A 12,950-nucleotide genomic window follows, 5' to 3' on the forward strand; every position below is an offset into this window, starting at 1 on the left:
CTTTAAACATTGTGGTAAAATTGGGGCCCAAGAGAACTACCTGTAAGTTATCTCTTCGGACGAGGCTGTTAGGACAATTTGAGTCGAACTTCGGTAAGTACCTCGTTTGACTATTCAATCATTCCGACGAATATTTCATCATCAATTGAATAGGACTATTAAATTTTTGTTTAAATTTACATTTTCCGTCCATAATTGTCTAATCATTTGAATTTGAGAACTAACTTGGTTTGACTTTTTTTTTCTTTTTAATGTACATAATCTTCACAACAAAAGACTGAAAACATTTTTAAATTGGTAAATTTGGTCTCCCATACTTCTCTACAAATTTACCATTTTAAACAAGTTTTCAGTTTCTTGTCGTGAATAAAAAATTACGTACATATAAGAAAAAAACAGGCAACATATATTCAAACCCCGCCCACCCACCCTCATCTTAATTGTGATGAATTTTCTTATTCATCGTGAATCTAGGGGTAATAATTGCAATTATATTAAAAAAAAAGTTAAAAATAAGCCCCACCCGCCCACCCAGACCTCAATTGTGATGAATTCTTCATTCGTTGTCTAAAGTTAGTAGCTGAAGTTATCCGGAATCCATTTGAAGATGTCAATGGTTTAATTTCCAATGTAAAGAAAATATTTCTTAAAGCTCATTTGAGGATCCAGCCTTCCGTGAAGCCTTACCGGATTGTCTGTTGCCTCCAGAACCTGTTCTGACAAGGTGGGGTTCATGGATTGAAGCAGCAATATATTATTGCGATCATTTTGGTAATTTCTCGTAGAAAAATAAGAATTTTGCACTTAAGCTCCGTCTGCTTGCTCACAACGAATAAATAAATATCGCCACAATTGAGACAGGGCGGGTGGGGGGGTTTATAGTTAGAATTTTTTCTTCTTCTTAATATACATACTCATGGTAACAAAAGACTGAAAACATGTTTATTCACAATCGGTCAGTAATGTGAAACTTTCAAACTTTTTAAAAGTTTGGAAGTGAGCTATTACATACTTCACTTCAATCTCAAGGGTGGAAAGTGACATATGTCACTTATCTGTCACTTTCCACCCAAGAGCTGAAAGTAACTGTCACTTTCCACCCAAGAGATGGAAATGAATGTCACTTTCGACCTTAAAACGTTACGTATGTGTAATTAATGATAGATGGAAATCAGCGATTATAAATAACTATAAGGAGAGCTTATGGTGAAGACTGTCAAGTTATGTCAATTTTTGTATTTTCCAACGCCTGCTGAGTGACTCATATTAAATAGAAATCAAAGTTTTAAATTAGGACATTTTTATTTTATTTTAAAACTATAATTAAAACGATTGTGAATAAAATAGCATACAAACCTCGGCAAAAGTACCATTCCTATGTCTCGAGAACTAGTTCACCTCGAGGCTGCGCCTCTCGGTAAACTATAGTTCTCTCGACAGTAATGGAATACTTTCCGCCTCGGTATGTAATATACTATTAAAATGGTAAATTTTATCTCCCACACTTCTCCACAAATTTACCATTTTAAAAAGTTTTCAGTGTCTTGTCGTGAATAGAAAACTACGTACATATAAGAAAAAAAAGGCAAAATACAAACCCCGCCCACCCGCCCTCATCTCAATTGTGACGAATTTTCTTATTCGTTGTGAGCCGAGGGGCGGAGCTTAATTGCAAAATATTTATTTCTCGACAAGAAACTACCAGGTGAAGCATGTTTTTAAGCATGATGTTGACGAAAGAAAAGTATATATGTTAAGAAAAAAAGTTAAAAATGAAGTTATGCGGAATCAATATGAAAAGTCAATGATTTAATTTCCAACGTAAAGAAAGTATATCTTAAATCTCACTTAAGGATCCAAGCGTTCCGTGAAGCTTTACCGGATTGTTTGTTGCCTCCATAACCTGATGGGGTTCATGGATTGAAGCAACAATGTATTACTGCGATCATATATAAAAAAGGTTCGTTTATTTCTATTAATAATTTTGTTGTGTAATTCTAAATTAATGAAACATTTCAGGTTATTGTAGAATTTGACCCCACAGTGTCGAAATGCAGACTATTTCCAACAAAAGAATCTCAAACATAATTTGGCTTATATAAAAATCCATTTTACCATCTTAAAAACAATTATAACTAGATTATAATTGACCTTAAGTCCGTGTGTGGATATAGTAGAGCGCTGTTGTACCCAGTTGGTAACGTCACAGGCCATGGTTTTCAACAAAAAATCTTGGAGAGAAATTTATTTTGGAAAATTATAGTATTGATCCGACTTTTACAATCACGAAATAACTTCATTGTAACTTTGAGAACTTGGTAATTTGCTCCTTCTTGAATTCCCAATATAGAAATGTGTTAAATTATTTAAATACATCCGAAAGTAACAAGAACTCTGATTTGAAAATTAGTGGAATATCTAATAATTATAAATTTAGTTATACAGAACTTCCCTTGTCTATGAAGCACAGTAAATATGATTTTGTGTTTCGATAAATATTTGTGACGTAAAATATTAATTTTGAAGTAAATAATACGATTACATTTTTGATTCGGAGATAGCTGAAAATTATATCAAAATCTGTCAAGACAACCCTATAAAACCCACGTTTACAAAGGGTTTAAAATTCCTCATAGGCTTATTTTCGTTCCGCGTCTACTACTTATTAAAATTCCATTCTTCCCATGCAGCCCTCCAGTAACCGCGTATGACAGTCCACAGCAGTAAACAGATTTGCGCCGTCGTTGGGGCGTTATGGGGGTGTTAAATGTCACACCACTACATACCTGTTGCTTGGTGATGTAAATAGGCTTGTTGAGGATCAACCATGTGACGGTCTCGTGGCAGGCCGGCATAGTTGTGGAACCGTCGTACGTCATGTAGTAGTCGGTTTCGGGAAGGAGACCTCTCACCGAAAGACGCTTCACTTCGACTTCATCCCCTGAGGAAAAGGCAAATCAGACGAGGATTCTTGAGTGTGATTAAAGTGATTTAAATTGTAACAGGGGCGGTTAAACCTCACAGATGTGGCGGGGGTGAAGTGCTGCCGAACTGACCACACTTTTACTTTAAGTGGCTTCAGCCACAACTACAAAATTTGTGCAGATTTTTTTTTGACGAAGCGACAAAATCGTCCGTAAAATTGAAAATGAAAGCAAAATTCGTGTTTTTTTACTTGTGTGAAATTTTTGCACAGTTTGTCGCTCCAGGAGGCGTGGTCCGCTCGGTCTCACGCCACCACCTCGTTGAAGAAGATATAGGCATAGAAAGCGAGGGTGCTTGAATAGGGGGTGTTACATGCGCGTGGCTTTTTCACGCGAGGGCTCGCCCTTATTCAAATTATATGTCAACATTAATGTTTTGAATTTGTAAGAGGTTTATTTTGCGGTTTTGTGTGTGTGCTGAAAGGAATCGGAAGGAAACATCTCGGGTCTAAAGTTGAAAGAGCGATTTCTTTTAGTGTTTTTCATGTTGTGAGGGTAATGGAGGAAGATAGGTGGAAAATAAACAAGCTTTAGAAATTGTAATCGTGCGACTTACCTCCATAACGGATTTTTTCTAATTGATCAGTTAATATCCTAAGTTCGGGATTCGACAAGTCGCCCATCTGAAACAATAGATACGTTATTGAGATATTTTTAATAAAGCTAGATTGAATGGAAGAATTCGAGACGGGGTGAGGAATGCCGTTATAGTTTCATAAAGCGGAGTTCGATGAAACTGTCATTGCGAGTTTAAATAAAACAAAACTGGAGAGAAATATTGATCTAAAGAGTCGTCTCGGTGTTAAAGAATTTATTTCTCTTAGGACTCCTTGAGAGGATATTAAAAATTGTCGTTTTCTATTTTCCTGACACACAATTTTAATTAAATTAATGCCACTCTTGTTGTTTAGTGGATTTGATATTTTGGGAAATTTTCACCCCACCCACACAAAGGAAATAAGAAACCTGTATTTCCGTATTCTAATAGTAAACACAAAATTGTTGCTTGTTTCAGTCAACATTTCTGCTTTTAGAATAATTGTGTTTGTTGATCCATTGACCGGCAAGTTTTATTTACTATTGCATTAATTATTGGATGAAACGGATTAAAATTAACAACCTCTGGGGAATCCGATCTAAATGTCAATATGTATGGTTCGCTCTAACTCGAAATTTCGCAAAAATCTTTTAGTTAAATAAAAGGTGGATGCGCCGGGTTATTCTGAATTATTATGCCATACTAGTGGTTCCGCCTGAAGCCTCATAAATTATACCATTTATTTTTTCGACGTTCCGCTTTTACCTAAAGTTTAAGAACAAATAAATTTGACAAGACACGAATAAAAGCGTGATCCGAAGATCCGTACACGGAGTCGACTTCTCCACTTTGATAATTTTTTGCCAGAGGAAAAAATTTAATATAACTTCTTTGACTCAAATGTAAGTTTCTTTTGTAAATTTTGTTTTAGTCGTTGTCTCTTCCGTAAAAACAAGTCTCGTGTCGATGACAAGGCGAGCTTGAACGTTCTCATTAAACACTTTAATTGTTTCGTACGAGCAAAATTTATTGCTAACATTCGAAAAACACATGGTAGTTTATTTTTGGATTTAACAGGTCGGTACTTCTGGCAGTAAAGTGATTTTATGTCATACCATTAACTAACATGAGCTCCTTGAGTGAAAATAATAAAACTGGCAGAAACTCATAAATATGCATTCTTTCTAAAAGGTCTTCTGTCTTAAGTCTAAAAGCACAGTAAATATGCATGGACTAATTTGTAATCTACTTTTAGCCAAAAATCGCCGTTAAATTACGATACAATTTGCCATATCTTTAAGGTTCAAGTGGCTAGAGAGACATAAACGAAAGTGGCTGTAAGTAGAACGCCCTTCTTGTTATGCAAATTGTATTGTAGTCCAACTTTTAAAACACTCTTTAAGCCACCGAGTAATCATGCAAATTTCTCTCCGTGTACCTTTATTATAATTGCGTTTTTCATTACAGCTGCCGGTGAGTTATATACAACATCACGTGCCTTTCGTATGGCATTTCGCTGATTTTAATATCATTTCGACTTAATTGTTTTTATAATAAAGAAGCTCGGGGGGCTGGCGAACTGTGTTTTTATTTTGATGCTTAAAGTTTTAATTAGGGGCGAGGGTGAGAAAATGAACCATCAAAATTTGTGTAGGACGTAAAGCGGGGACCGAGTTATGTTAAAGAGGTAAAAATCTTCTTTGAAATGAATAATTTGACCGACCGCCGGGTCTTAGCAGTTGTGTTAATCTGTAAACAAATTAAACAGGTTTGTACGTTTGTTTTGTCTCGGATACGTGTAGTGTTTTTCTTCTACTGAGTAATGATGTCGTAAAGCACTTTCGTCACAACGATTTTATTAAACTTGAAATGTTTGAAAGAAAAAATAAAAATAAATAGGGAGCAACAGACGAACAAAAAGTTTCGTTTTATACTAATTTTATTGTTTATAAACTTTTCGCGACGAAATGATCTCATCGGGGATTTTGAATAGAATCATCCAGTGTTTTTACATTGTGTTATGCTATGTGAATTCTGTAATTAAAAAATTGTATTTTTTCTATTGAGAAAATTTAACATTCTTATTTAAAAAATTGGTAGAAAGTTATTTCAAGCGAATTTCTGAAGTGCAGTCCCACAAATACTTTTTAATTTTGGAGTTTTGACTTCTTTCTTTTATAGAACACGCATACGACGCGCGCCGGAATAGGATGTCGAGTTCGAGCTACGAGCTCAAACTCGGTGTCGGTGTGGGTGTCGAGGTCACCGACACCGGTCTGAACTGAGTCTGAACATTGGCATGTAACGCTGCACTATAGAAAAAGAGAGAGAGAAATAAACTATCAAGCAATATGTACATGAAACGGCTCAGAGAGTGGTGCTGATTCCGTCTCTTAGGACCCCCAGGATGCTCTAAGAGAACACAACCTGCATCCACTGACAAAATTCAAAGAGTATCTAGACCACAACGACCCTCAGGATGCAGAAGTGATGCACAGAAAACTCTCGGAACAGAGTGCAGAAATTGCTTGAGCAATTATTCTGGCATCCAGGTGTATTGCGGTGAGGCGATTAGTGTGCGTAGGCGTTGACGGGCAGCGCCTTCTGTTCGTAGCGGTAGTAACTAGCAACTCGAGCGAGGTTGGGCCGAGTGGAGTGGGAGCGCGAGAGTAGCGTGGACGTGATCGAGAAGGCGCTACGGTCTATGTTACAACTTTTTAATAAAATGTGTTCGTTTGACTGTTCTAACGACTAAATTAGGTACAACAATTAATGCCGTTTTCACAGGCTTTATTACTCATTTCAGAACTACTACTACTACTACTATTATTAATGTAATTAATTATGATATTTCTATATGATAAATAAATAAAAAAAGTATGTTTTATAATAAACAACAATTGACAATACGTGGATATTTACTTTAATTTACCCAGTCATCATCATTAATCATCATTTTGTCCAAAAAATAAAAATGCGACATATCTCTGGTTTTTATTATTTTTTTAAGAGAAAATTAATGACTTCGCCAAGTATACGTGTTTAATTTATATAGATTGACAACCCCAACTTTGCGTCCCTGAGTCGATGCACTCTTTTTTTCATTAAAGGTTTCACATTCTTACAAAAAGACATTTGGCGCCCTCGAGAAAGTTTCACATTCTTAAAAAAAGTCATTTAGAGCCCCCGAGAAGGTTTTACATTTTTAAAAAATGTTAATTGGGACCCCGAGAAGATTATACATTTTTAAAATAGACGGTTGGGACCCCCGGGAAGATTTTAAATTTTTATTAAAGATTGTTGGGACCCCCGAGAAGGTTTTACATTTTTAAAATTGACAGTTGGGACCCCCGAGAAGGTTTCACATTCTTAAAAAAGTCATTTAGGGCCGCCGAGAAGGTTTTACATTTTAAAAAATGTTAATTGGGACCCCGAGAATGTTATGCATTTTTAAAATAGACGGTTGGAACCCGTGAGAAGATTTTAAATTTTTATTGAAGATTGTTGGGACCCCCGAGAAGGTTTTACATTTTAAAAATTGACAGTTGGGACCCCCGAGAAGCTTTCACATTCTTAAAAAAAGTTATTTGGGGCGCCCGAGAAGGCTTTATATTTTTAAAAAAGACAATTAGGACCCCCGAGAGGTTTTCACATTCTTAAAAAAAGTCATTGGGGGTCTGCCAGAAGGTTTTACATTTATAAAAATGACAGTTGGGATCCCCGAAAGTTTCACATAAAAAAGACATTTAGGGCCCCTGAGAAGATTTTAAATTTTTATTAAAGATTGTTGGCACCCCCGAGAAGGTTTTATATTTTTAAAATTGACAGTTGGGACCCCCGAGAAGGTTTCACATTCTTAAAAAAGTCTTTAGGGCCCCCGAGAAGGTTTTACATTTTAAAAAATGTTAATTGGGACCCCGAGAATGTTATACATTTTTAAAATAGACGGTTGGGACCCCCGGGAAGATTTTAAATTGTTATTGAGGATTGTTGGGACCCCCGAGAAGGTTTTACATTTTAAAAATTGACAGTTGGGACCCCCGAGAAGGTTTCACATTCTTAAAAAAAGTTATTTGGGGCGCCCGAGAAGGCTTTATATTTTTAAAAAAGACAATTAGGACCCCCGAGAGGTTTTCACATTCTTAAAAAAAGTCATTGGGGGTCTGCGAGAAGGTTTTACATTTATAAAAATGACAGTTGGGATCCCCGAAAGTTTCACATAAAAAAAGACATTTAGGGCCCCCGAGAAGGTTTTACATTTTTAAAATAGACGGTTGGGACCCCAGGGAAGATTTTAAATTTTTATTAAAGATTGTTGGTACCCCCGAGAAGGTTTTATATTTTTAAAATTGACAGTTGGGACCCCCGAGAAGGTTTCACATTCTTAAAAAAGTCATTTAGGGCCGCCGAGAAGGTTTTACATTTTAAAAAATGTTAATTGGGACCCCGAGAATGTTATGCATTTTTAAAATAGACGGTTGGAACCCGTGAGAAGATTTTAAATTTTTATTGAAGATTGTTGGGACCCCCGAGAAGGTTTTACATTTTAAAAATTGACAGTTGGGACCCCCGAGAAGCTTTCACATTCTTAAAAAAAGTTATTTGGGGCGCCCGAGAAGGCTTTATATTTTTAAAAAAGACAATTAGGACCCCCGAGAGGTTTTCACATTCTTAAAAAAAGTCATTGGGGGTCTGCCAGAAGGTTTTACATTTATAAAAATGACAGTTGGGATCCCCGAAAGTTTCACATAAAAAAGACATTTAGGGCCCCCGAGAAGATTTTAAATTTTTATTAAAGATTGTTGGCACCCCCGAGAAGGTTTTATATTTTTAAAATTGACAGTTGGGACCCCCGAGAAGGTTTCACATTCTTAAAAAAGTCTTTAGGGCCCCCGAGAAGGTTTTACATTTTAAAAAATGTTAATTGGGACCCCGAGAATGTTATACATTTTTAAAATAGACGGTTGGGACCCCCCGGAAGATTTTAAATTGTTATTGAGGATTGTTGGGACCCCCGAGAAGGTTTTACATTTTAAAAATTGACAGTTGGGACCCCCGAGAAGGTTTCACATTCTTAAAAAAAGTTATTTGGGGCGCCCGAGAAGGCTTTATATTTTTAAAAAAGACAATTAGGACCCCCGAGAGGTTTTCACATTCTTAAAAAAAGTCATTGGGGGTCTGCGAGAACGTTTTACATTTATAAAAATGACAGTTGGGATCCCCGAAAGTTTCACATAAAAAAAGACATTTAGGGCCCCCGAGAAGGTTTTACATTTTTAAAATAGACGGTTGGGACCCCAGGGAAGATTTTAAATTTTTATTAAAGATTGTTGGTACCCCCGAGAAGGTTTTATATTTTTAAAATTGACAGTTGGGACCCCCGAGAAGGTTTCACATTCTTAAAAAAAGTCATTTAGGGCACCCGAGAAGGTTTTATATTTTTAAAAAAGACAATTAGGACCCCCGAGAGGTTTTCACATTCTTAAAAAAAGTCATTGGGGGTTTGTGAGAAGGTTTTACATTTTTAAAAAAGACAGTTGGGATCCCCGAGAAAGTTTCACATAAAAAAAGACATTTGGGGCCCTCGAGAAAGTTTTACATTTTTATAAAAGACAGTTGGGACCTCGAGAAGGCTTCACATTAAAAAAAAGACATTTGGCTCCCCCGAGAGGGTTTTAGATTTTTAAATAAATAAAAAGGAGCCTACAGTTGCTGCCCCCGCTGACCTTGCTTTTACAGCTGAGAATTGTCATATATAAATTCTGTTTTCAAATTGCCGTTGATAGTAACTTTTGATGTTCAACTTTTGCCGTATTTGTAGAAGAAAAGTGGAGGATTTATGTTAATTACTACAAAAATTTGCCATTTTAGACATGTTTCAACTTTTTTGTTGTCGAAATTAGTCTACATATATTAAGAAAAAAAAGCAAAATGTAGCCCCGCCCACCCGCCCTATCTCAATTGTGATGATTTTTTTTATTTGTTGTGAGTCAAGGAGGAGGAGCTTCGAGAAATTAAAAACATGTCTTTGAGTACCGTGTTGTTTATGTATATTGATAAAAAAATAAAACCAAAGTTTAGGCCCCACCTATACCCGCCCCGATCTCAATTCACAATTGTGATGAATTTTTCATTCGCTGGAAGATCGAGGGGCTTAACTGCAAGATCCATATTTGTCTACAAGAATTTACCATTTTAAACATGTTTTAAGTTTCTTGTTCTGAAAAGACGACTACGTATATTAAAAAAAAGGCAAAATATAAGCCACGCCCACCCGCCCTATCTCAATTGTGATGTTTTTTTTTAATCGTCGAGAGCCCAAGCAGCGGAATTTGATTGCAAAGTTTCTAAAAGAAATTACCATGTAAATATCGTGTTATTTAAAGAATACTATGTATATTAAGAAAAAATTAAAACCAAAGGTTAAGCCCCACCCCTACCTGCCCTGATCTAAATAGTAATAAAGTTTTCATTTGTTGGCAGACCTAGGGGCGGAGCCTAATTGCAAAATCCATATTTGCGTACATTTTGCCTTTTTGTTTTAATATGTGTAGACGTCTTTTCACAACATGAAACTTAAAACATGTTTAAAATGAAAAATTTGTATAAGGAAATATCGGTTCTGCAATTAGGCTCCGCCAATTGCAAAATCCATATTTTCTTGCAAAAATGTACCATTTTAACCATGTTCTAAGTTTCTTGTTGTGAAAAGATGTATGTTAAGAAAAATATAAATCCCCACCCACCCGCCCTATCTCAATTCTGATGATTTTTTTTATTTGTCGTAACCCGAGGGGCGGAGCTTAATTGTTAAATCCTTATTTTTCTACGAGAGATTACCATGTGAAATATGTTCTTATCTTAAGTAATCGTGTTATACAAAGAAAACTAAATGAATTCATTAAAAAAGAAAACCAAGAGAGAAGCCCCACCCATCCGTCTCGATCTCAATCGTGATGAATTTTTCATTCGTTGTCAGACCGAGGGGCGGAGCCTAATTGCAAAATCGATATTTCCCTTTACAAATTTACCATTTTAAACATGTTTTAAGTTTCTTGTTGTGAAAAGATGACTGAATATATTAAGAAAAAAAGCCAAAAAGTAGCCCCGCCCACTCGCCCTATCTCAATTGTGATGATTTTTTTATTCGTCGTGAGTCAAAAGGGCGGAGCTTAATTGCAAAATCCTTATTTCTCTACCAGAAATAAAAAACATGTTTTCGAGTATGGTGTTCAAAGAATATTATGTATATTAGGAGAAAAACAAGCCAAAAATTAAGCTCAATTGTGATGAATTTTCATTCGTTGTCAGACTGAGGGGTAGAACAGTTAAAAAATTGTGATCGTCGATCATTCCGCTTCTTGTTCTGAGTTTATGGTTTCTTGGAAAAATGTGTTTGTGTCAATGCAAAATCTGATCTTAGTAGCTTGATCGGTATTTTCGTGATGACCATAATTTTGTTAAACATGTAAATATTACTTAAGACCAAATATAAAATTATACATATATACTGACATAAGTACATTTTTTAAAATTTCTTTAAGTCTGTGTTGGAGACAAATTATGCAGTGAAGAATATACAAAATTTAAATGAATTAATTAAATTTGTGGAATTATTTTTTTTTTCGAAACTGTAAAAAGACCTTGAAAGCCCCTGGTGTTTCATTTTTCAAAGATTTTGAGAAAAAAAACTCGGAAATTCCTGTGTTTTGTTTTTGAAAAAGTTTGAAACATTTCCTGCTTTTTACATATTTTAAACAGTTTGAGGGTATCTTAGGGTCACTTAGTGTCTGATTTTAAATTCGTGAAGGAACTCTAGAAGTCACTTGTGTTTTGCTTTTAAAAAAATTCCCCTTTTGTTTTGTTTTTGAGAAAGACTGAAAGAGTTTTAATACCCCTTAGTATCTTTTTTATCTAGTGCATGAGAGGAGTTTTGATTGTTTTACCAAAATATGTATAGCAAGAGTAAAATCTCAAAGCAGTTTTTTAAACTACAAGTGTAGAAAAGTATGTTATTGCAGAAAACTAAATAGTATTTAACATGCAACGTTTTGAGGTGATGTCATCAAATTGTTGGTGGGGATAATTAGACAAATTTTGGTTAACGTTTTACCATTTATACGATATTTCAAACATAATTTTAAAATCTGACGACTATTCGTTTTATTGTTTTTGTTTTTGTTTGCTTTACCTGAAGGTAGGAGATTCCGAAACAAGCACAACAATGTTCGAAAGTTTAAAATATCAGTTCTCGGAAGAGACACATAAATAAAGTTTGGCTACCGCTTTAATATTTATAAGAAAATTATCCATCCAATAAAGTTAAAAGAGAAACAGATGCGAAAGACGAACATCCACATTATAAAAGAAATTTTATTTTAAGGAAACATGATATGTGATGTTCGTCCAAATAATTTGTCTACAATGTTGAGTTATGATGTTATTTGGAACAACTCGTATGTGTGTTTTAAAAAACAAGTAAAAAGCAGCTAATACCTGCTGTGTCTAATGCATGCAAAATGGTAATGGTTATGGATAATGCTTTATGTCGTGCAGAGTAAAAGAGAGATTAAAAAGTATCCAGTTTTTCATCCAACTAATCCGCTATATTTAGAACCAGGTAGATTCTTCCATTATTTAGCCCGTGCTTTCAAGTTAAGGTACTTTTGATGTTGTTTTTTTAATCCTTGTAGTTTTAATTGGAGTAGACGGTGAGAAAATCAGCGATTATAGGTAGACTGTGGCACATTCGTCGGGGTCTGGCGATTATGACAGGTGATGTTAAAGTTTAATCGATAGAATATTAGCGGTACACATCGGTGTAATCCTCTTGAGTGGTACGAAATAACAGCACTTGTGTCTCGAAGAGGGGAAGTAATTTAATTAATACCCCATAATTGGAGGATATTAACTCATTAGACCTGTCGGGACGATTGAGACGTTCAAAATATAAATTATGTTAGTATGAATTGCGAAGCGGGAGAAAATCGGGTTTCTCCAATTTAAAACAATGACGGCATCATTAGGTTCTTCATTCCGGATTTATGCAGACAATGTAAGTTCAGCCATAAATTATGGTCGGTATCAGTGGATTTAATTATAAGTTAGGTGTATTTCAGTAGCAGTTAACATAGGAGAGGAGGAAGTTCAAGTGTCGCGTATTTATAATGAACTCTGTCGTCGTTACTGATTCATCAGAACCTCAGAGGTGAAACTAATTAAAATTGCGTAATTAATTCCGGGATGACTTTTTCAGATTTATTAGTTCCTTGCCGTGCGGTTGTCTTGATTAATGAAGTTTTACACAAATAAAAACGCCTCGAAATCCAATTAAATTTCGACAGTCCAACGTTTACAGCAAGTAACAGATTGTAGCCGACATTGACAATTTTTAATCTGAGCCGGCTACAATATTTTTGTTGGACAAA

General features: G+C 35.4%; 1 protein-coding gene across 3 annotated transcripts in view; it reads right to left on the bottom strand.

The window, feature by feature from the left end:
* LOC135127320 (carbonic anhydrase-related protein 10) overlaps window positions 1–12,950 on the bottom strand; it is a 328,805-nt gene that overhangs the window by 42,027 nt on the left and 273,828 nt on the right. For all 3 annotated transcript variants that reach the window (XM_064053776.1, XM_064053769.1, XM_064053764.1), the window contains 2 exons: window positions 3,541–3,607; window positions 2,787–2,941 (listed from right to left, as the gene is read on the bottom strand). In XM_064053776.1, coding sequence (XP_063909846.1) covers window positions 2,787–2,941; window positions 3,541–3,607 — 222 coding nt within the window. The remainder of the gene's footprint in view (window positions 1–2,786; window positions 2,942–3,540; window positions 3,608–12,950) is intronic.

The sequence above is a fragment of the Zophobas morio genome, unplaced genomic scaffold, assembly GCF_036711695.1.
Source record: "Zophobas morio isolate AGI-343-1 ecotype UQ-CSIRO unplaced genomic scaffold, CSIRO_AGI_Zmor_V1 ptg000002l, whole genome shotgun sequence".
NCBI classification, from domain to species: Eukaryota; Metazoa; Arthropoda; class Insecta; order Coleoptera; family Tenebrionidae; genus Zophobas; species Zophobas morio.